The sequence below is a fragment of the Malaclemys terrapin genome, chromosome 3, assembly GCF_027887155.1.
Source record: "Malaclemys terrapin pileata isolate rMalTer1 chromosome 3, rMalTer1.hap1, whole genome shotgun sequence".
NCBI lineage: Eukaryota > Metazoa > Chordata > Testudines > Emydidae > Malaclemys > Malaclemys terrapin.
Window position 1 is genome coordinate 32,558,541 of NC_071507.1, and position 22,086 is coordinate 32,580,626.

General features: G+C 44.4%; 1 protein-coding gene across 2 annotated transcripts in view; it reads left to right on the top strand.

Annotated features, from left to right (window-relative positions):
• The window catches only part of ACYP2 (acylphosphatase 2), a 149,822-nt gene extending 132,060 nt beyond the window's left edge, over positions 1–17,762 (top strand). The window contains exon 5 of one of the 2 annotated variants that reach the window (XM_054023465.1): positions 17,089–17,178. In XM_054023465.1, coding sequence (XP_053879440.1) covers positions 17,089–17,090 — 2 coding nt within the window. In that variant the 3' untranslated portion in view covers positions 17,091–17,178. Of the gene's footprint in view, positions 1–17,088 lie in introns of both variants that reach the window. The other variant, XM_054023463.1, reaches the window with a different exon arrangement.
• The last annotated feature ends 4,324 nt before the right edge of the window (positions 17,763–22,086 follow it).

Genomic DNA, 22,086 nt, shown 5'->3' on the forward strand with positions numbered 1-22,086 from the left:
TAGTGGACCATAAGCCAAATATGAGTAAACAGTGTAACACTGTTGCAAAAAAAAAGCGAACATCATTCTGGGATGTATTCTCAGGAGTGTTGTAAGTAAGACACAAGAAGTAATTCTTCCGCTCTACTCCATACTGATTAGGCCTCAACTGGAGTATTGTGTCCAGTTCTGGGTGTCACATTTCAGGAAAGACGTGGACAAATTGAAGAAAGTCCAGAGAAGAGCAACAAAAATGATTAAAGGTCTAGAAAACATGACCATTGAGGGGAGATTGAAAAAATTGGGTTTGTTTAGTCTGGAGAAGAGAAGACTGAGAGGGGACATGTTTTCAAGTACAGAAAAGGTTATTACAAGGAGGAGGGAGAAAAATTGTTGTTCTTAACCTCTGAGGACAAGAAGCAATGGGCTTAAGTTGCAGCAAGGGAGGTTTAGGTTGGACATTATGAAAAACTTCCTAACTGTCAGGGTGGTTAAGCACTGGAACAAATTGCCTAGGGAGGTGGTGGAATTGCCATCATTGGAGATTTTTAAGAGTAGGTTAGACAAACACCTGTCAGGAATGGTCTAGATCAGGGGTTTTCAAACTGGGGGTCGGGACCCCTCAGGGGGTCGTGAGGTTATTACATGGGGGATCGCGAGCTGTCAGCCTCCACCCCAAAGCCCGTTTTGCCTCCAGCATTTATAATGGTGTTAAATATATAAAATTTATAAGGGGGGGTCGCACTCAGAGGCTTGCTATGTGAAAGGGGTCACCAGTACAAAAGTTTGAGAACCAGTAGTCTAGATAATACTTAGTCCTGCTGTGAGTGCAGGAGACTGGACTTGATGACGTCTTAAGGTCCCTTCCAGTCCTATGATTCTCTCCTTCTCCCATCCCCACAGGGGGTTGTGCATGGGCACATAGTTTTAATCCACCCATAAGATGGTAGTAACTCCCACTGGGCCACATTGCACTAGCAGGTTTGGAATGGAGCCAGCGAAGAGAGCTGCAATGTCGAGGAGGGAGGCAGCTCATTTACTGGGGTGTGGCACCACAAATGCCTATTGCTGAGTTTTTCAGTGTGTACTAAAAGTACACACTTGGCCTTGTGTAGTTGATCAATTACTCCTCTAGAGAGATCATCTCATTGTGCAGCTAGTATATAGAGCCTCCCTGGCCTAGAAGAACGGTGGCTAATTTCATCTGGCTAAAGCCCTAAGAGACAAATCTTGCAGGCACACAAGCTTCCAATGAAGTATAAATTCCATATTTACTGCATTGGCACAAGAATAAACAACATAACAGGAGGAATCCTCATCCTTGCTGCTGTCCATAAATGCCACGTAAAAGGGCCGGAGCAGCATAAAGGGGCCATAAAAGCCCTGGTTCCGGCTGGGGAGAATTCTCCCTGCTGTGGAGGACTCCTCCTAAGCCAGATGTGTCAGGGGTGGGGCGCAGCAGACAATGCTGAGGGAGTTCTGGGCAGTGCTGCAGCTCATAGGATAGCCCTAGGAAGGGCTGTCTAAATTACGTAGGGGGCCTCTCCAGCCACAAAAGCAGCCCAGTTTCAGGAGAGTGGAAATGTGGCTTAGCCCCTGCCACTCCCTGGGCTGTGAGTTCTGTGCTGAGCTTCTAAATTAAATAACTATGCCATCTACACATTTTGCCACCTCATTGTTCATCTCTTTTTCCAGACTATTGATAAATATATTAGCCCAAGTCCTAGTACAGAACATTTGGACACCACGACAATTAACCTCTTACAATGCTGAAAATCGATTATTAATTCCTATTGTTGTATGCAGTGTAGTTGTAGCCATGTCAGTTCCAGACAGACAAGGTGAGTGACATAATATTTTTTATTGGACCAACTTCTGTTGGTGAGAGCGATATGCTTTCAAGCTACACAGAGCTCTTCTTCAGAGCTGTGCTGGTTTGTTCCTTATTGTACCACATTTACCTAGGTGCTTTAAAATTCTGTTTTTAACTATTATTTCAACAAGTCTGTTTGGGAGTGAAGTAAGGCACACATATTTGTAGTTGCTAGGACCAATCTTACAGTATTTCCTGCCTAGTAAAATAGAAGTTTTACTTCCTTGGTGCCATTTGATATTCATTTTAAGCGGAATTCCCCATCTGAATCAGTGAATAATTGATGGTTCAGAATGGCCCTCCACATGGATTGTTTTGAAAATGCCTATAATGGGGGATTTGGCCAACTTATTTTTCCTTGACTAAATTAGTTGTAGGGATCTTAATTATGTGATTGTTGGTTAGAAATAATTGCACTTCACTCTTTGCACAAGTTCTGTAATATGCACAACTATGCACATTACATTTGCTTTAAACACACCCACTTTTTAATGTTCTTTGACATGTGCTAATCAATCAGCATCCAGATGTCAGAGCTCTCTTTTCTTTTCCTACAGTTTGGATTGGTACAGTAGCTAATGGCATAAAAACTCCTCATTCAAACACCTTTCTGTCTTTTGTGATTTAATAGGCTTAATGTGAAAAATAATTTTTAATCAGACTTCATGAAATGACAATATAGCCTGTGACAAAGTCTGGCTGGACAGCTGTAAGACAGTGGGTGGCCGGCCTCTTATTAGCCCTAGAATGATAAAATCCCTTTTCCCTTGAAGCTAAGAAGGGGCTACCTCGGGTCAACTAGGGACACTTGAGTCCAATTAAGGGCTGCCTGAGCTCTTTCAAAACTCCTCCTCCAGTGAGAGGGAGGAGAGACAAGCTGCTGCAGGGCTAGTGGCAGCAGGGAGAGAGGCTGCCCAAGGTGAATGGCTGCTCTCCTCCCTACAGGGAAAGCTACATAAACTGACTGCCTGAGTAGGGGAAGGACTGACACCCCAGGGCCAATAACAAAGCCAAACACCCTCAGAGTGTGAGGAGGGAGAGGGAGAAAAAGGTATTCCTCTTTGTTTTGTGTTGGAACTAGTTCCTTTTTCTGTTTGGCGGAGGGGTGCTCCTTGGGCCTGCCCAGAAATTGTTGGGAAATAAACCCCCAAGTGGGAGAATAAACACTGTCCAGAGTGGGGCTGACTTATTCCAGGCCCCCAGCATCAGAGGGGGGAAGCCAAACCCCTTTTTCAGTCTGCACTATGGGCCTAAGTCTTACCTTGAGTTAGCAAATGTGCTAGAAGGGGAAGGGGCACAGGAAGTAGGGTGACCCGGTGTCCAGTTTTTGACCGGAACACCCAGTTGAAAAGGGCCCCTGACGGCTCTGGTGAGCACCGCCAACTGTTAAAAGTCCAGTCAGCGGTGCTGTGACGCTAAGGCAGGCTAGTCCCTACCTGTCCTGGCTGCAGGGCTGGCTCCAAGCACCAGCAGAGGAAGCATGTGCCTGGGGCGGCACGTGGTAAGGGGCGGCATTCCGTCCATTCTTGGGGCAGCACAGTCTGGGCGGCTTTTTTTTTTTGCTTGGGGCGGCAAAAATGGTAGAGCTGGCCCTGCCTGACTGGCACCGCACTGTGCCCCAGAAGCAGCCAGCAGGTCTGCATCCTAGGCGGGGGGGGGCATGGGGGCTCCGGGCACTCCCCTAACTCCAAGCACCAGCCAATGGAAGTGGAGGGTGGGCAGTGTCTGCAGGCAAGAGCGGTGCGTGGAGCCTCTTGGCCCCCACACCTAGGACCTAGACCTGCTGGCTGTTTCTGGGGCACACGCAGTTAAGCCCACACCCCAACCCCGTGCCCCAACCCCCTGTCCTAGCTCTGAGCCCCTCCCCCCAAACCTGCAGCCCTCTCCTGAACCTCAAACCCCTCATCTCCGGCCCCAGCAAAGAGTCCTCACCCCCCTGCACCCAACCCCTGCCCCAGCCCAGAACCCTCTCCCACATCCTGAACCTCTCAGCCCCAGCCCAGAGCCCTCAGCCCCCCAAATTCCCTGCCTCAAGTCACAGCCCCCTCCCACACTCCAAATCCCTCATCCCCAGCCTTGAGCCCCCTCATGTACCCCAAACTCCTCATCCCCAGCCCAGGGCCCTCAACCCCCTGCCTCAACCTACAGCCCCCTCCTGCACTCAGAATCCCTCGGCCCCACCCCCTAGCCTGCAGCCCCCTCCTGCACCCTAAACTCCTCATCCCCAGCCCCACTCCAGAGCTCGCATCCCCAGCCCAGAGCCCATACCCCCCTGCACCCCAACCCACAACCCTCTCCTGCACCCTGAATCCCTTGGCCCCACCCCCCAGCCTGGAACCCCCTTCTGACCCCAAGCCCCTCATCCCCAGCCCCACCCCAGAGCCCACACCTCCAGCCGGAGCCCCCTCCTGCACCATGAACCCCTCATTTCTGGCCTGACCCCGGAGCCCACACTGCCAGTTAGAGCCCTCACCCACACTCCAACCCCCTGTCCCAGCCCAGTGAAAGTGAGTGAGGGTGGGGGAGACGGAGCCACTGAGGGAGGGAGAATGTAATGAGTGTGGGGCGGGGCCTCAGGAAAGGGGTGGGGCTAGGGTGTTCAGTTTTGTGTGACTAGAAAGTTGGCAACCCTAACAGGAAGCCTCTTTCTCCTGATAGCCCCAATAGTGTACCCTTACAGCACGAGGGCATGAAGCACTATTAGGGTCTGATTCTCGGTTGCCCGATGCCTCATGTAGTCATTTAGACCAGAGCAACATGGGACACTACCATTCTCAATGTACTCTTGTGGTAATGAATTTCACAGATTTACTATGTATTGTGTAAAAACATCACTTTAACACTACCTAATTTTCTGCAAACGTAGCTTGCTTTTTAAGATCTCAGTGAGATCTGTGAAACAAGACAAATTTGAAGTTTGTTGCTGAAGCTGTTTAAGCGGAGCAAAATCTCTGACGAGAACATATGGGGGAAATGCTTTTTTCTGCTCACATATCAAAAACAGATCAACCAATTTTGTTCAGACTTTGCAAAAATAACATTTAGGCAGTGTGTGAAACAGAGATCTGCAGTGGATATCAGAACAGAGCAAGTTGTTCTTAGGTTTAAAGTTCCTTCTAGCTGAGAAATTGCTCCCTTTTGATTGAGAATTAACAATAGGTATGGTCTTTCAATATGGGTCAAATGTGTCTAAAGAAGCAGGTTTCTAAGGATTTGTCTACACTACCTGCTGGATCGGCGGGCAGTGATAGATCCAGCAGGGATCGATTTATCGTGTCTAGTCTAGATGCGATAAATCGACCCCCGAGCCCTCTCCCGTCAACTCCAGCGCGGCAAGAGGTGCAGGAAGAGTTGACAGGGGAGTGGCAGCAGTCGACTCACCGTGGTGAAGACACCATGGTAAGTCGATCTAAGTACGTCGACTTCAGCTACGTTATTCACGTTATAAGCTGAAGTTGCGTAACTTAGATCAACCCCCTGCCCTCCCCGAATGTGTATGTAATGTGAATGGATGCAGCTCCGTTGAAACCAACAAAGCTATGCTAATTTACACCAGTAGAAAATTTGGCTCAGTATTCATAACATATACAGTATGTGATGAGCGCATAGAAGTCATTTTCCCCATAACATTATAAATAGATATCTGACATCTAAATAGATGTGTATAATCTTGCTGTTTATTCAGTACTCTCAGGATGTTACACCTAATTTATATCCTTTCCATGTCAAAGACTCCTCATTTGCCCTTGTTGTTGACATTACTTTCAAATTGTACCTCAAAGAAATTCCTCACTGGATAGTCTATAGAGACGTGCAACCCTAACTGCAGTAGGATCTGACTGAACCCCCAACCCCATCTCCTGATGAGAGCGTACTTCAGTTTCCACGCCCACCCAGTTCTTGGCCTCTCTCCTTGGACTGTCAATTGGTCCAAGTTTTGGTTGTATTTTTTGTTTTCCTTTCACTCAGTAAGCTGACCTAGTGCCAGACTTGTGACTCTGCTTTGTAGTGGTGTCTGATGTGGTCATCCTGATAAAATGTGTCAAAATTGTATTTCACCTCCAGGGAATAATGCACTTTCTATCACTTTCTCTCTCTCTCTCTCTCTCTCTCTCTCTCTGCCACTTCCCCCTCCCTTCTCCATATATACAGTATAATGTGCTTTATGTATGGATAGACATATACACATACACACTTACATAATGCCCTTTGATCCTGACCTAGCATTTTCTGTTTCTAACCTTTTTTTTTTTTTTTAAACAATACAGTAGGCATGCTAAATTAAAATTACCCTGACCCACTTTCACTGATCGGATGCATCAGTTTCCATGGCAGCAGCAGTAGAGGGAACTTTAGTTTCAAAGGCTCTGTAGACAGATGCATTCTTCTTCAACAGGCTTCAGGTCCACACAGTTTAGAGCACAGTTTTGTAAATCACTTTATAAGGTTGCTAGGCTCCGTGTATTTTGGAGATCCTTGAACCCTGTTCTGCATGCTCTCCTCCTCCAAGCAATTAATAATTCTCCTCAAGTTTTTTTCTTGGGACCCCTCAGCCATTCCAGATTTCTCTAATGCTTTGCATTTGAGAGCCTGTCTTCCCCAGCTTACTTCCCATGAGATGTCCCTGACTGCTTCACTCCCTCCTGCTACTTTCTTCACACCAACACTGGATCCTCTCAGCTTTGTCCCCAGATTCCTCTTTTGTTAGCAGACTCAATATCCTATGCCCCTGAGCCAGGGGAAGGGGGAGGCAGAGGATTCCTCTGAGGCATAGCTTTTGGGGCAGTTTATGTGGGGCCTATATGTCATTTCCCATCCTTAACCCACCACTACTGTTGACCCAGCTGGTATGTGTTGTTTGCACTGCGCCTGCCTCCTCTGCTCCGCTTTATATAAAACCTGAAGAATCTGTGGAGGAGGCAGAGGAAATAATGCATGTCAGCTGGCTCAGCAGCATCTTTGGTGTAGTAACAATTCAGCCTCCAGCCGTCTTGCTGCTTTCAGCGTAGGTGATGACTAAAATTTGAAGATGTCTAGGCCCATGAGAAGCACTGCCCTTCTAGCCAGGAAATCGAAATTAGTGCCTTGCAGGCATGGGCAACAGGTGGAGCCCCCAGATCTGATCCTTCTGCCTGCTCTCCCCTGGGCTAGAGCCCCGAGCGCTCCCCCCTCAGCCAGAGGAGCCCCGAGCCCTCCCCCCACCTGCCTTGGGAGCCCTGGGCCAGCCGCAGCCACGCCGCGCTTCCCTTCTCCACCTCTCCCCAACCCCAAGTCACTCAGGAAAACCCGCAGCATGACAGCCTCTCTTCCCGAAGAAGAACCTGAGCTTTTGATATGCCCCATGCAGGTTCTGGGGCAGCTGAGCAGGCGGTATGTGTTACTCAGCTTCCTGGGTTCATCAGTAATCTCTCTGGATTCCAGGAGATTACTGATGAACTCAGGAAGCTGAATAGCACATACTGCCTCCTCAGCTGCCCCGGAACCTGCACGGAGCATAATAAAGCAAAAACTTCCCCCACCAAACCTGCAACCAGGTGTCCAGCGGCCAGTGCCAGGGGAGGCAGAGCCTGTCCTGGCCTATTATACCTGTCGCCCATGCTTGCAGGCAAGAATTGTATTTAAAAACCTGATCCTTTCTGACCTAGTTTGAATTGTAGTATAGATGGGGTCAACATCTCTAGCATGTTAACTTTACCAAAAGCAGTTATGCAGATATTTTTGTAAATATTAATACTCAATTTATGTGAAGGTTTCATAACATCTTTTGGTCCTGCCTTATTTTGTATGTGTGCGCACGCACATGCACACATAATGTTCATATTTAAGAAAAAAAAACAAAGCAAACTTATCAGTGTTGTTAACTCTCACTGCTTTATTGTGAGAGTTCCAAAAAAAACTTCTTTTAATCTCCAGGAACTTGGGTTTATTGATGAAATGCGAATCTCCACTCTTATTTAAAATAAAAGTAAGTTTCTAGCCCTGGTGAGTGTGGAGAAGAGCCTGTAAACATGAACCAAGTGCATCCTAAAGACTCAGAAACCAGAAAGTAAAGAAAAAGAACCCCACATTTATTATTTGTAAAGTCTTATTATTTAAAACCAATCTCATGATTTGGGGGCCTGAGTCATGAATTTTGAAAGCTTGAGGTTAGCAATAGTGTTTTCTATTAAGACAACACTATGGGAGTACTTAAATGTTTGAAATGTTGGTTTTCTCTCTCACTCACTTAAAAATACAATCTTGAAAATGCAATCTCAAATATTCTATCCTTGTTAATTGAAAACAGAGTAAAGTTTAACAGCTCAGTGTTCCCTTTTTCAGATTCTATTTCTCATTCTATGTAAAGTGCATATCTACCTCTTGTTACACTGTTGTGCTAGTAAACAACACTGTAGTTAACATGCATGGGCAGCGGGTACAATAGGCCAGGGAAGGCTAAGCCATGGACCCACTGCTGGACACCTAGGGTGCGATGGCCCTGCCCCTTCCCCGAGGCCCCCACTGCCTGCTGCTGCTGCCTGCCTGCTATTGCTCGTTGTGTCCCTCCTCAGCGGGGGCGGGGGAGTGAGGAGGGAACGTGGTGAGACAGCGGTGGATGGGAGGGTCTGGTGGGGGAGTGAGGCGGCTCAGCTGTGCGCCGGGGCTGGCCCAGCAGCTCAGGGGAGCCGGCGGCTTGGCCCGGTGGCTCGGGGTGGTGGTGGTGGTGGCTTGGCCCGGTGTTGCTGGGACTGAAATGGCACTTTCGGGGGTGGGGGGGTGCGCCCATCGTGGCTGGGGTGGGCAGGCCGGGGCTCTTCCAGTCGCCATGGGGCCATTACCATGAAAGAGGCAATCACACCTAGGTAGCCCTTTCTAAAGCCTGGAGTCCCCAACCCTTTGTGCTTAGATCACCTTCAAAACCTGGTTCCATTTCATTTCACTGGGGTGACCATATTTCCATACTGAATATGGGACACCTGGTAAAATTACTCATATTCAAGTGAATTCAACAGCAATCCATCAGAACTATGCCATTATCTTATTACTATTCCATTATCTTATTGCAAATCATGATTTTGTGCATTAACCACATGCCAGGGCAAATGTCTAAAGTTTCACTCCATTGCTATCTTGAAAAATTTTGTATTGTCTGCAAACTTTGCACCTTCACTGTTTATCATAACATAAGAACGGCCATACTGGGTCAGACCAAAGGTCCATCTAGCCCAGTATCCTGTCTTCCAACACTGGCCAATACCAGGTGCCCCAGAGGGAATGAACGGGACAGGTGATCATCAAGTGATCCCCATTCCCCCTGTTTCCCAGTCGCAGATTCTGGCAAACAGAGGCTAGGGACACTATCCCTGTCCATCCTGGCTAATAGCCATTGATGGACTTATCCTCCATGAATTTATCTAGTTATTTTTTGAACTCCGTTATAGTCTTGGCCTTCACAACATCCCCTGACAAGGAGTTCCACAGATTGACTGTGCGTTGTGTGAAGAAATACTTCCTTTTGTTTGTTTAAAACCCGCTGCCTATTAATTTCTTTTGGTGATGCCCTAGTTCTTGTGTTATGAGAAAGAGTAAATAACACTTCCTTATTTACTTTCTCCACATCAGTCATGGTTTTATAGACCTCCATCATATCCCCCCTTAGTCGTCTCTTTTCCAAGCTGAAAATTCCCAATCTTATTAATCTCTCCTTGTACGGAAGCTCTTCCATACCCCTAATAATTTTTGTTGCCCTTTTCTGAACCTTTTCCAATTCCAATATATCTTTTTTGATATAGGGTGACCACATCTGCACGCAGTATTCAAGAGGCGGGCGTACCATGGATTTATATAAAGGCAATATGATATTTCTGCCTTATTATCTATCCCTTTCTTAATGATTCCCAACATTGTTAGCTTTTTGACTGCCACTGCACATTGAGTGGATGTTTTCACAGAACTATCCACAATAACTCCAAGATCTCTTTCTTGAGTGGTAACAGCTAATTTAGACCCCATCATTTTGTATGTATAGTTGTGATTATGTTTTCCAATGTGCATTACTTTGCATTTATCAACACTGAATTTCATCTGCTATTTTGTTGCCCAGTCACCCAGTTTTGTGAGATCCCTTTGTAGCTCTTCGCAGTCTGCTGTGGACTTCACTAACTTGAGTAATTTTGTATCATCTGCAAATTTCGCCACCTCACTGTTTATCCCCTTTTCCAGATCATTTATGAATATGTTGAATAGGACTGGTCCCAGTACAGACCCTTGGAGAATTCCACTATTTACCTCTCTCCATTCTGAAAACTGACCATATATTCCTACCCTTTGTTTCCTATCTTTTAGCCAGTTACCAATCCATGAGAGGACCTTCCCTCTTATCCCATGACAGCTTACTTTGCTTAAGAGCCTTTGGTGAGGTATCTTGTCTAAGACTTTCTGAAAAGCTAAGTACACTATCTCCAATGGATCCCTCTTGTCCACGTTTGTTGACCCCTTCAAAGAATTCTAGTAGATTGGTGAGGCATGATTTACCTTTACAAAAACCATGTTGACTCTTTCCCAACAAATTATGTTCATCTATGTGTCTGACAATTTTATTCTTTACTATAGTTTCAGCCAGTTTGCCCGGTACTGAAGTCAGGCTTACCAGCCTGTAATTGCCGGGGTCACCTCTGGAGCCCTTTTTAAAAATAGGCATAATATTAGGTATCTCCAGTCATTTGGTACAGAAGCTGATTTAAATGATAGGTTACAAATTACAGTTAGTAGTTCTGCAATTTCACATTTGAGTTCCTTCAGAACTCTTGGGTGAATATCATCTGGGTCCTGATGACTTATTACTGTTTAGTTTATCAATTTGTTCCAAAATCTCCTCTAATGACACCTCAATCTGGGACAGTTCCTCAGATTTGTCACCTAAAAAGAATGGCTCCGGTTTGGGAATCTCCCTCATATCCTCAGCCATGAAGACCAATGCAAAGAATTCATTTAGTTTCTCTGCAATGACCTTATTATCTTTGAGTGCTCCCATGGGCGGTGGGTATCATAAACTGAGGGAGGCTGTGCCTCTCCAAACAGCCAGGTGTGGAACTGCCTATGCTCTGCCCCCACGTGCCTCCCCCCCCCCAGCCCACGCATCCACTCGGCGCAGCTCCAGTTGGCCTGGACTTGGGCCGCTCCGCCCACCCTCCCTGCACTCCAGAGCTGGGGAGACTGGGGCCATGCTGCCTGCTCTGGGGTTGTGGGGGGAGAGGCTGGGGGTGCTCTAGGGCTGGGGGCACTAGCCTGGGGCATGGGACGGCCGTTGCGGTGGGGGGACCTCTGGGCTCCGGCAGGGCCACGGAAGGGGCAGGGTCTCAGGAGAAAGGGGTGGGGCTGGGCGCTAACCTCCCCCAGCCGGTGATTCACGCACTGCCCATCAGTGCTCCTTTAGTGTCTTGATCATCTAGGGGCCCCACTGGTTGTTTAGCAGGCTTCCTGCTTCTGGTGTACTTAAAAAAAAATTGCTATTATTTTTTGAGTCTTTGGCTAGCTGTTCTTCAAATTCTTTTTTGGCCTTCCTCATTATATTTTTGCTCTTCACTTGCCATAGTTTATGCTCCTTTCTATTTTCCTCACTAGGATTTAACTTCCATCCTCTTTTCCAGATCACTAATGAATATGTTGAACAGCACAGGCCCCAGTACAGAATCTCACTGTTCCCGTCTCCATTGTGAAAACTCACCATTTATTCCTAATCTTTGTTTCCTATGTTTCAACCAATTACTGATCCATGAGAGGACCTTCCCTCTTATCCCATGGCTACTTAGTTTCCTTAAGAGTCTGTGATGATGGACCTTGTCAAAGGCTTTCTGAAAATCCAAGTACCAGTCAATACAGTGATAACCCTTATCCACATGCTTGTTGATTCCCTCAAAGAATTTGAATAGATTAATGAGGTATGACTTCTCATGATAAAAGCTGTGTTGAGTCTTCCCCATCAAATCATGATTATCTATATTTCTGATAATTCTGTTCTTTACTATAATTTCAACCAATGTCTCCAGTACTGAAGTTAGGCTCATTTTTAAAATTACATTAATTACCTTCCAGTCATCTGGTATAGAGGCTGATTTCAGTTATAGGTTACATATTACCAACAGTAATTCTGCCATTTTTTATTTGAGTTCCTTCAGAACTCTTGGGTGAATACCATCAGGTCCTTGTGACTTATTACAGCTCAGTTTATCAATTTGTTCTAAAACCTCTTCTATTGACATCAATTTGGGACACAATACATGGTATTTGTACATACATTTCACGTTAGGATGTGACACTGGCTTTCATTTGAGGCCTCATATGACATTCTTGGTGAACCAGAGAGTACATAACACAATCTGGATAGTCCTGTAACCCCCTTGGCAATGGTCATTAAGAGGTTTTTGGGTCACAATGTTCATAACTGGTGATCTTACTGGAATCCACTGAAGCTTTTGGTGACCACATGATCGCTGGCTATGTAGCAGTATTCCTTGGTAAACACATTTTAAATCATTAGTCTTTCATCCTACTAAATGTGATGTGTCCATATCAAGAAAGTTGCTAAAACCAAAGCAGTGTTGATGGAGATGGTTGGTGGGTTTAGCTATGAACAACGTCATTGTGAATCTTGTCCTTTCACTTAATATGGAGCAGCTGACAAAGACGATGAGAATTGTAAACAGCAAGTGGCCACTCCTCAGCCTTCCTCAGCATTCCTGTTTCACTGCCATACAATAAAGGTGGTGTAACCATGGCTCATAGGTCTGCAGCTTCAAAGCAAGCTTGCTGTTATAACGTGCCACAGAGGCCAGTGAAGGGCCTAAAGCATGACGGCAGCTGCTGCTACACAAGTGTCCACATCTTTCAAGCATCCTCCAGCACTCATCTGTGATGCTGCCCTATATTTGATAGTTGCCATCTGCTCACTATTCCATCTGGATAGGTTAATACTGAGCTGGTTGTAATCTGGAGTTGGAGACTGTGATAGTAATGACCAGGGACTTAGTTTTATCTGCATTAATAACCAGACCCATGTGCGCTGCTTCTTGCCCAGTCAGACTGGCTATGAGCTCCAGCAATTCACCAAACTTGACAATATACACGTTATCATTTCTCTTTCCATTTTTAAAGTCCCTTTGAAAATATTCCCTCCCCCCATCTTATTCCATTATTCTTGTTACACATTTGCATTACTGTGGGTCTTTCTACAAAGCACTCTGATACTAGTCAAAAGTGTTTTACAAATGAATACATGATATTATACTATGTATTATAGTTACATATAAGGGGTTTGAAGGAGGTCTTAAAAAAATCAAAGATTCTGTACACTTCATATGTCTGACAATTGTAGGGATTCCCAGGATAAGATCCCTAGATTATGGTGAATTTTAATTAAAGCTAGGTGGCTTGGCGAAGGGCTAAAAGAACAAACAGTTATTTTATAAAGAATAACTAAAGATACCATTGGATTTTGAAATGAAGTATAGCAGATAGGAAGGTCTTACAGAGTCCTCCTCTGGGCACCAAAACCTATGCATTATAAGCACTGGTTCAAAGTAAATTTTTCAAGGTTTATGCAGGGTGGCAGTGTAAAGAAGTTGTGACCACACTGGAGTCACACAACTAACAACCCACATAGCAGCTTGGGAGCAATCTCTTTTGGGTCTAAATGTGTGTAAACGTTTAGTAGAAATTGGATATTAATTTGATCTACAATAAACGGTTATAGACCAAATCAAGACTTTTGTCCTCATAGCCAGTTCCTTCTGAACACACATACTCCTCCCTAGTTCTGTGTGGTATTTTGTAAGGGATCTTTCCCTTTCCACTTAGAAGCACCCTTATAGGAAGGCTCAAGCGAGGCTATCTTGGATGCATGCTTCACTAACCCACCAAGTGCATTCTTACAACTCCTAAACTTATATCCCAAAACACTTGAGGTCTAGGCACATATTTGCTTTCATAACTAAACTTTAGAAATAGAGATTCCTAACTAACCAGGAATCTGTACACTTGCCCTCAAGGATAACGTTTATTTGTCCAGGGCCGGGCCATTAATACAAGCACTGATTTAACCATTTTGGTGGCAGCACTGAATTGTTTCTGCAGCTGTAATACAAGTAATGGAAAACTCATTTCTTGTTCCGTACAGCCAGCAAAGGTCTCTGAGGCACTTTCAGATATTACATTGAATGGTCAGAAATTCGACATAAAAAGATCTCCTATCAGCACTTTTCCCAGGTTCTTGATAGGTCTATAATAAAATGTGGCCTATGTCCCAGGTGTATTTCATGTGTTGGTTCAAGGTCTAAAGCCTTCATGGATTTGTGGTTCTCATGGTGGAGATATCAAGATAAGTCTCAGTGCAAGAATATTTTATTTGTGTAATGCTGAGTGTAACTTTCAGTAAAACTAATCAACAATTTAATTGCTTTAACTCTTCAAATTCATATTGAATTGAATAAAATCTTATATTTTAACAGCTTTGTTAAGTAAACAATTAATTAAGACAGTCTTAGTCATGGATAAAAATGTATGTAAAATGCATTCCTCTTTAGATGCAGTACACAGAAAATGAATTCTACTTTGTTATTGCATTTGCTTTAGTGGATTCTATTATGATCTAGAATCTTGAGAAATAATTTGATCCTTAAGTAAATCTTTGTAGAGCCATTCTAGCAGTAAAACCCAAAGTGATTATTAAATCTCACATCAGTTATTTGCATTATTTTCATGTCTGTAAGTTCCTAAAAAACAGTCGATCACCTATCTTTATATCCTGTCAGTGCACACACAGTATGTACTGTACTTTGTGGAGCAGAGATATTCATTTTTAGACAAAAAGCACAATACTATACAATGTGTGGCCTGAAGCTCTGGCTAAAGCCAGCTTACACTTTACAGGAGTTTGCTGTAATGGGTACTTTGATGGGTTTCCCCCCCACACACACCTCCCGGGTTGCTACCTGGAACTGGGGTACCGCTGAGCCCTGTGACCCACCAGCCTGGGCTCCCTCTCACACTGTGCTGCTGTGACAAGCTGCAGAACTGCTCCCGGTCCGACACATTCACCAGCATTCACACAGGCAGGGACACACCCAGCTGCAGTTACATGCAGGCTCTCTGACTAGACATTGCATGAACCAGAAATAAAGAGGCTACAGCCAAGATAACCCAGGTACGCAGCCCCCCAGTGGAGTATAAACCCAAAATTATACCATCTTGCACTGTACAGGAGACTGTACAGTATGAGCTCATAGAGTTCATCCTTCCCTCAATGTGGAGATGAAAGGCAACAGGCCCCTGAGCTAAGATCCCCAAGCACTTCACTCCAAACTTACTGGTTTAGATTAAAGCATAAAATAAGTTTATTAATTCCAACAAGATAGATTTTAAGTGATAATAAGTGATATCAAACAGCTCAAAGCAGAGTACCTAGCAAATAAACAAAAACCACAAACTGAACTTAACATACTAGATAGATTGGATATGAATTAGCAGTTTCTCACCCTGACTCCTGGGGTACAAGCAGGCTTGCAGGGTCTTAAGGGACAAGCTGTACTGCTTTACAGCTTGGAATCCCCAGGTTTTTCATATGCAAGCTAGAAATCCCTTTAGTCTGGGTCCAGCACTTCCCCCAGTTCAGTCTTTATTCCTCAGGTGTTTCCAGGAGTCTTCTTGTGTGGGGAGTGAAGAGCAGCAGATGATGTCACCCCCTGCCTTACATAGCTTTAGCATATGCCAGGAATCCTTTGTCCCAAACTCAGTTTGTGGAAAAACACTGACACCCCAAAATGAAGTCCAGAGTCATGTCGCCTGGTCACATGACCTTGTGGAGTCCTAGCAGCCATTACTTACAGGCTGTCTGGAGTACTCCCAGGAAGGCTCACCAGGTGGGGAATAAGCTTTTCCTAAGGCCTATTGTTTTCCCTAATGGCTCATTACCCTGAATAGGCCTTTCCCAACCAGATAGCTAGACTGAAAACATCTTGCCTAGTGAGCATTACCCAAGTGTAATTACATTTGAAATACAGATACATAGTCAATATTCATAACTTCAGATAAAAAAATGATACATGCATACAAATAGGATAAAAATATTCAGCGAATAACAACATTTTCAATGATCTCTCATGTGACCTGTCTTGCATAAAATGCATCATAATTATGCTATAATCATATTATAAGAATATCATTATGAAGAATATGGGGTGCAGTCTTACAGGTACCTGATAGCAAGGTTAAAAAACAAACAAACAAATAAAAATACTTTAACATATTTTATTCTCTCAAATAAATAAGAGAAATTAAACCCTTAGGAAGTTTGTGTTGATAAATCATTGCAGATCCATTTACCGTGAGTGATGCTGAGAAGGATAAGTTAGAAAAACTTTTCTGCACCAGATTTGTAGAGTGTATTGTGAAAATAGCAAATTGGAAAGGTTTGCTAATTCTTATCTGGAACAAAGTATTAACTAAAGGCCAGATTCTGCCACTCTTACTCACACTGAGTAGTACCTTACTCCAGGAGTAGTCCTATTAATTTCAGTGTCATGTGGAGGAAAAACAATGTGTTTATGTAATTAAAGACTGTTTATTATGCACATGCATGCAAGGACAGAATTAATGTTGCGCAGACAGCCTAAATTCTGGCATTTCCTAACTTTTTAATACTTGACTTGCAAACTCAATAACGTTCTCTTAATGTAGTTTGTATGCTGTTTGATTTAAGGTTTCTCTGGCCCCCTCAAACATTCCGGGGTATGATAATCCTTTCTTGTTACTGTTTTTTTAGTGTATATAGTGTCGAGTGCTTGCAATGAGTATTCTATTAACTTTGTAAACACACACTATTATAATGAATGACATAATTAAAGTAGGTAAAACTGAGTATTCATTTTAATAATGCACCCTTAAGGAGCCTACTTCAACTAAAATTTTGATCAGAGTCCAGATTTAATTGTATGTAATATTCACAATGTAACACAATGTATTTTGAAACACTGACAATTTTATTTACTATTTAAATAGTTTTATCTTACTTGTAAAGAGAAAAGGGGAAAAACAGCTGAGGGAGATAACAACATATTTGGAAACCATTTATCAGGACTAATTTCCTCATTGAAAAGCTGAGCTTCATAAGCTCTTTAAGTAGAAAACACGACAAAAGAGCAAATGCCACACATGCGGTTCATTTTATTCTAACATGCTTTTATTTTTATTTTATTTTTCAGGAAGGCCTGGCTGAGTAAAGTTGGAAGTCCCAGTTCTCGCATAGACCGAACCAACTTTTTTAATGAGAAGGAAATCTCCAAGCTTGATTTCTCAGGATTTAGCACTAGATACTAATGGAGGAAGAAATCTTTAAGCACAAAATTATAATGCTTCAGCTGCATAGTAATTTCTGTGCCTCCATAAAATAGCATGACAGCACTTTTTTTTATGTCTGCTTCATACTAAAGTATAAAAATACCCCTTTTACATAATGTAGGACTGTCAGTTACTGTATTAGAAATTTCATAATGTAAATCTTTACCAACATTGCCAATTTATATATAATTTACTTAGAAGGAAGTATAAAAATCAATAAAAATATACAACTGCAAAATCAGCAAATACTAGTGGACAGTGAGATTTGTAAGATATGGTCATACAGAATCTAGTCTTTGCCCAATAAAATATGATTTATATATATTAAAAAACAAACAAATAGAAAACAACTTAAATTTCACTGTGACATAATTAAAAATGTTTAAATACTTTAAGTGATCTTTAAACAGGATCACAGCAATGTTCAGTAGTATATTCTATATGCTATGAATTGTAAAGTTCTCTTGTATTATTTGTAATAATTAGTTGATGCTGTAGCAAGTGTTCTAAAATAAATGTGTTTTACCTCTAAAACATATCCAGTCAAGTCTGATTAAAAACTTTCCATAATGATGTCTGGGTAGCTCAGGATATGGGATATAGAGATATATAGTCTTTCATAGATCTTTTGTCCAATCCCAGCCAGGATCAATATTGACTAAGTTACTTCCATCTGATTTCTTTATGGTGACCTATATGATATGAGTTGATGGCTTTAGTCTCATAGCTAATGGCCAACTATTTGCATCACAAAAATCACTACTAACTAGGGTTATCACTTAAGACCTGATCCTGCAGAGACTTAACCAAGTAGTCCCACTGAAGTTAATGCTCATATGCTAAAAGTTAAGCACTTGGATAAGTCTTTGTAGGACTGATGCCTAATTCTCATCTTTTTGGTATTTAAGACAAAGAGGCCAAGAAATACATCGTTACAGAGGCTGAATTTTCCTCAATCCTAGATATGGTCCTTCCAAATCAGGAGTAAAGCATACTGGCAGGCTTTGTGTGGAGATTTACACTGCCATCTCCACTGGCTGATCCATACATATTCTAGAGATATATAGAGTCAGTCTGATGACATTGATACACCAGCATCCTCAAGCATTAAATTCATTTTTTTTATTTCATAATACAGCATATTTGAGATTGTCTATCAAGTGAACTACAAGATGTAGCTAGAACTTTGTATTTCTGCTGACAACTAGATTTATTTTCACTGGGTCTTTTGTACATGGGTCTCTGAAGATTTCATTTTAGTGTTGCAAGAGTTATTTATAGATTATTATAGTTCAAACTACACACGGCTTTTGTGATTATCCACAAACACTCTTTGTTGAAGTCATCATGAATAATCCTTGTTCAATTCAAATTGTAAATGGCAAAGTCCAAGTGTAATATCAGTTCAATAGCTGATATATACTCATCAGACAGAGGATGTCTTGCATTTCCAAGGCCTAAAAGATTTACAACTTCTATGACAATACCTATTACACTGATACACCTCACAGGTTAAAGCATTTTCAGCTGGATTGCTTTATTATTGTGTTGAGCAAAGTTATGGAGAGAAGGGCAGAGAGTAGAAAGGACGGTAGATAAATGTGGAAATGAGCTATAGTTGAAATTAAGGTCCTGAGCCTGCAATTGCATCTGTCAAGGCTGATTCCCCACCCTGGCACGTTGAATTTTTAGGACTCTAAAAATTAATACTAGCCACTCGAGGTTTCTATTAAACTCCTAAGGTTACAGCTTTTCTCTGATCTTGGATTGGTATATGCTGCCACCACCCAAGTACAAAACCCCTTTGAGAGCTTAGGAAGGCACACTTGGAAATTCCTTCCTGTGGGGTCCCCTCAAGCCTTTTCACCCTCCTCCCCCCGCCCAGGGAAGAGCTGAGAAGAAAAACTAAGGAAATCAGCTGGTAACACCAGCTAATTAAATATGTACAAACCTCTTAGGCCACAAAAATCCAATTCTGTTCATAAAAAAAGGTAAATTTTATTAAAAAAAAAAAAGAAAGAAAATACATCTAGGAATTTAGGCTATTGCTAGATTTAAAAAGAGCAAATACAAGGATTAAGCATCAAGAATAGTTTCTTGAGGTCCAGTTTAAAGGTTAAAGCAAAACAAAAGCACCTGGGGTTAGCACAGAGGAGTCACAAGCCATAAAAAAATAAAAGGAGATAAACCTGATCGCATCTTCCTAGACATTTCCTGATCTACTTACATATCTGGGGTTTCAAATGAGTAGTTTCTAGGTATAATACCGAGGATTTTTCATACTTGGCTCCAAGCTCCTTACAGCATAGTTGGAGCCTTGTCTGCCTCTTCCGAGAACAACAGACAATTTCAAAAAGTTCTAGCCTTCCCATTGGCTATTTTGGCCAGGTGCCCACTCACTTCCTTTTACCTATGCATAGCAGTGACTTTTAATCCTTTACAGGTAAAGCAAGTAGAGAACAGTTACTAGGAGGGATTTTATAGCTAACTGACTGGCTGCGTCCATAAAAGGGAGGTACCCTCACCCCTTTCATTTATCACAGCATCCATGTGGGCAGACCTCTGTGCTCATAAAAAGCCCCACTGATTTCAGTGTGGCTCTGTGCCAAAGCAAGGGTCCACCCATATAGAGGTCCATCGAAGTCAATGCAGCGTTATGTGGCTCAGGAGTCTGCCCACAGACGTAGATCCAGTTGCAGGATGTGGGTCTAAGATGGTGGCGATAATAATAACGCTGCTCTACAGCCAAAATGCTTCTGAAATAAATGTAGTCAAACTGTACTAATTCTGGGTCACTGAGAACGAAAATGATGCTTAAAATTGTTGCTTGGCTCTAGTTTTCAAGATATGCTATTGGGTCAGTATATACGACCCTTGACTTGGGCATGGCAGAGGATAAGTGAATTATAAAGGGAAGGGATCTCAATTTAAACCAGAAATGACTAAAATACATCTTTGACTGGATCTATGAATAAATCTATGACTGGGTTTGGACAGTACTTGCTTTTTAGGCAAAACAATGAATGATGCAATCTGAAGCTGCTAGTGTGTCATACATGATATGAATTGCATCATGTTATTCCTAGAAGTCATGGATGATGCAATCATAACGAAGCTTACATCACTCTGCTGAACAAATTGCCCTATATCAGCTCTAGAAATCATACAGTGTCGTTGTCACGGAGTATTGGGGGACTCAGGGCCCTGCACCCCCGGCCTCCTGCGATTCACCATGACTCTCAGCCAGCCAGCAAAGCAGAAGGTTTATTTGGATGACAGGAATACAGTCCAAGACAGGTCTTGCAGGCACAGACAACAGGGACCCCCTCAGTTAGGTCCATCTTGGGGTCCCAGGGCATCCCAGCCCCCCTTGGGAGGTCAGAGCAATCTCTGCCTCCCCACCATCTCTCCAGCCTCCTTCCAACACTCTGCTTCCAGCGACCCCTCCCACAGCCTTTGTTCAGTTTCCCGGGCTAAGGAGTCACCTGGCCTTCAACCCCTTCCTGGGTTCTCATGTTACACACTCAGGTATGTGCCCTCGGGCAGACTCCCATCCCGCAATGCAGACTATCCCAGCCACACTCCCCTGTCAGCATTCACAGACCACAGTGAGAACAGGCCCAGTTCGTCACATCTCCCCCCTTGGAGACCGAACTGAGCAGGGTCACTTTAGCCAGTGACCCGGGGAAGTTCGAACCTACCCCCGTTCCCATGGATGCCCCCGCATCCCTCCCATTCCTTGGTGAGAATTACACCAGGCCCCTTCAGTTTCACGCCCCCCCCTTAGGTCGGGGGTGCTTGATGGCACTCGCCGTTCGCATGTGGGAAGGTTTATGCGGCCTGTGCCCTTTCCCCACCCCCATACCTCTGGGGCTCCAACTGGGCTGTGGTCTTCTCCCAGCGCTCCAGTCTGGAGGTCTGTGCTTTGGGCTCTCTTGGTTTAGAGCCGTCCTTTTAACCTTGGCCACCCTCCGGAAAGGCTCCTCTACGCTGGGCAAGGGTCCTAAAGCTGTTTTCCCCTTGTCCCAGGCCTTCCTCCCCCTCTGACAGGGGTCACAGGATCGGCAGTACTGTCGGACAGTAACAAAGACCCCAGGCCAGTAAAAGCTCCGTAGCAGCCTCTGCTGGGTACGCCAGGTTCCCTGGTGCCCTGAGAGAGGAATGTCATGGGCCCGGCACAGCAGCTGGCGGCGATACTTCTGGGGTACCACCAGCTGCCTCCTGATCCCCCCTGACTCCATTTTCCCTGGGGGAGCCCATTCTCGGTACAGAACCCCTTCTCCCACAGGAACCTTTTCCGGCCACCTCGTCCCATGGTCTGTACCGCATTGAGGTCGGCCAGGTCCCTTATCTTCCGCAAGGAGGGATCTCTCTGCAACTCGGCCTGGAACTCAGCAGCTGGGACAGGGATGGCCACCTGCTCTTTCTCGCCCACTGGGCCTGAAGCTGCAGCCTCCCTGAGCCGTGTCCCTGGGCGTTCCCTCCCCACCAGGTTAGGGTCCTGTGCCTCGGGCAAGGCACCCCCCCCCCAAGGCCAGGGCGCAGTGCCCCTCGCTGGCTCTGACTGCGGGTCACCACCAGTGCCCTTTGGGAGTTGCTGGGCCAGTTCTCCAGGTCCCCCCCCATCAATACCTTAGTGGGCAAATACGGGTGTACCCCCACATCCTTGGGGCCCTCCTTGGCCCCCCACTTCAGGTGTACCCTTGCCACGGGCACTTTGACTGGTGTTCCGCCCACCCCCGTCAGGGTCAGGTAGGTGTTGGGCACCACCTGATCTGGGGCCACCACCTCGGGCCGGGCCAGCGTCACCTCTGCGCCCGTATCCCAGTATCCACTGACCTTCCTCCCATCCACCTCCAGGG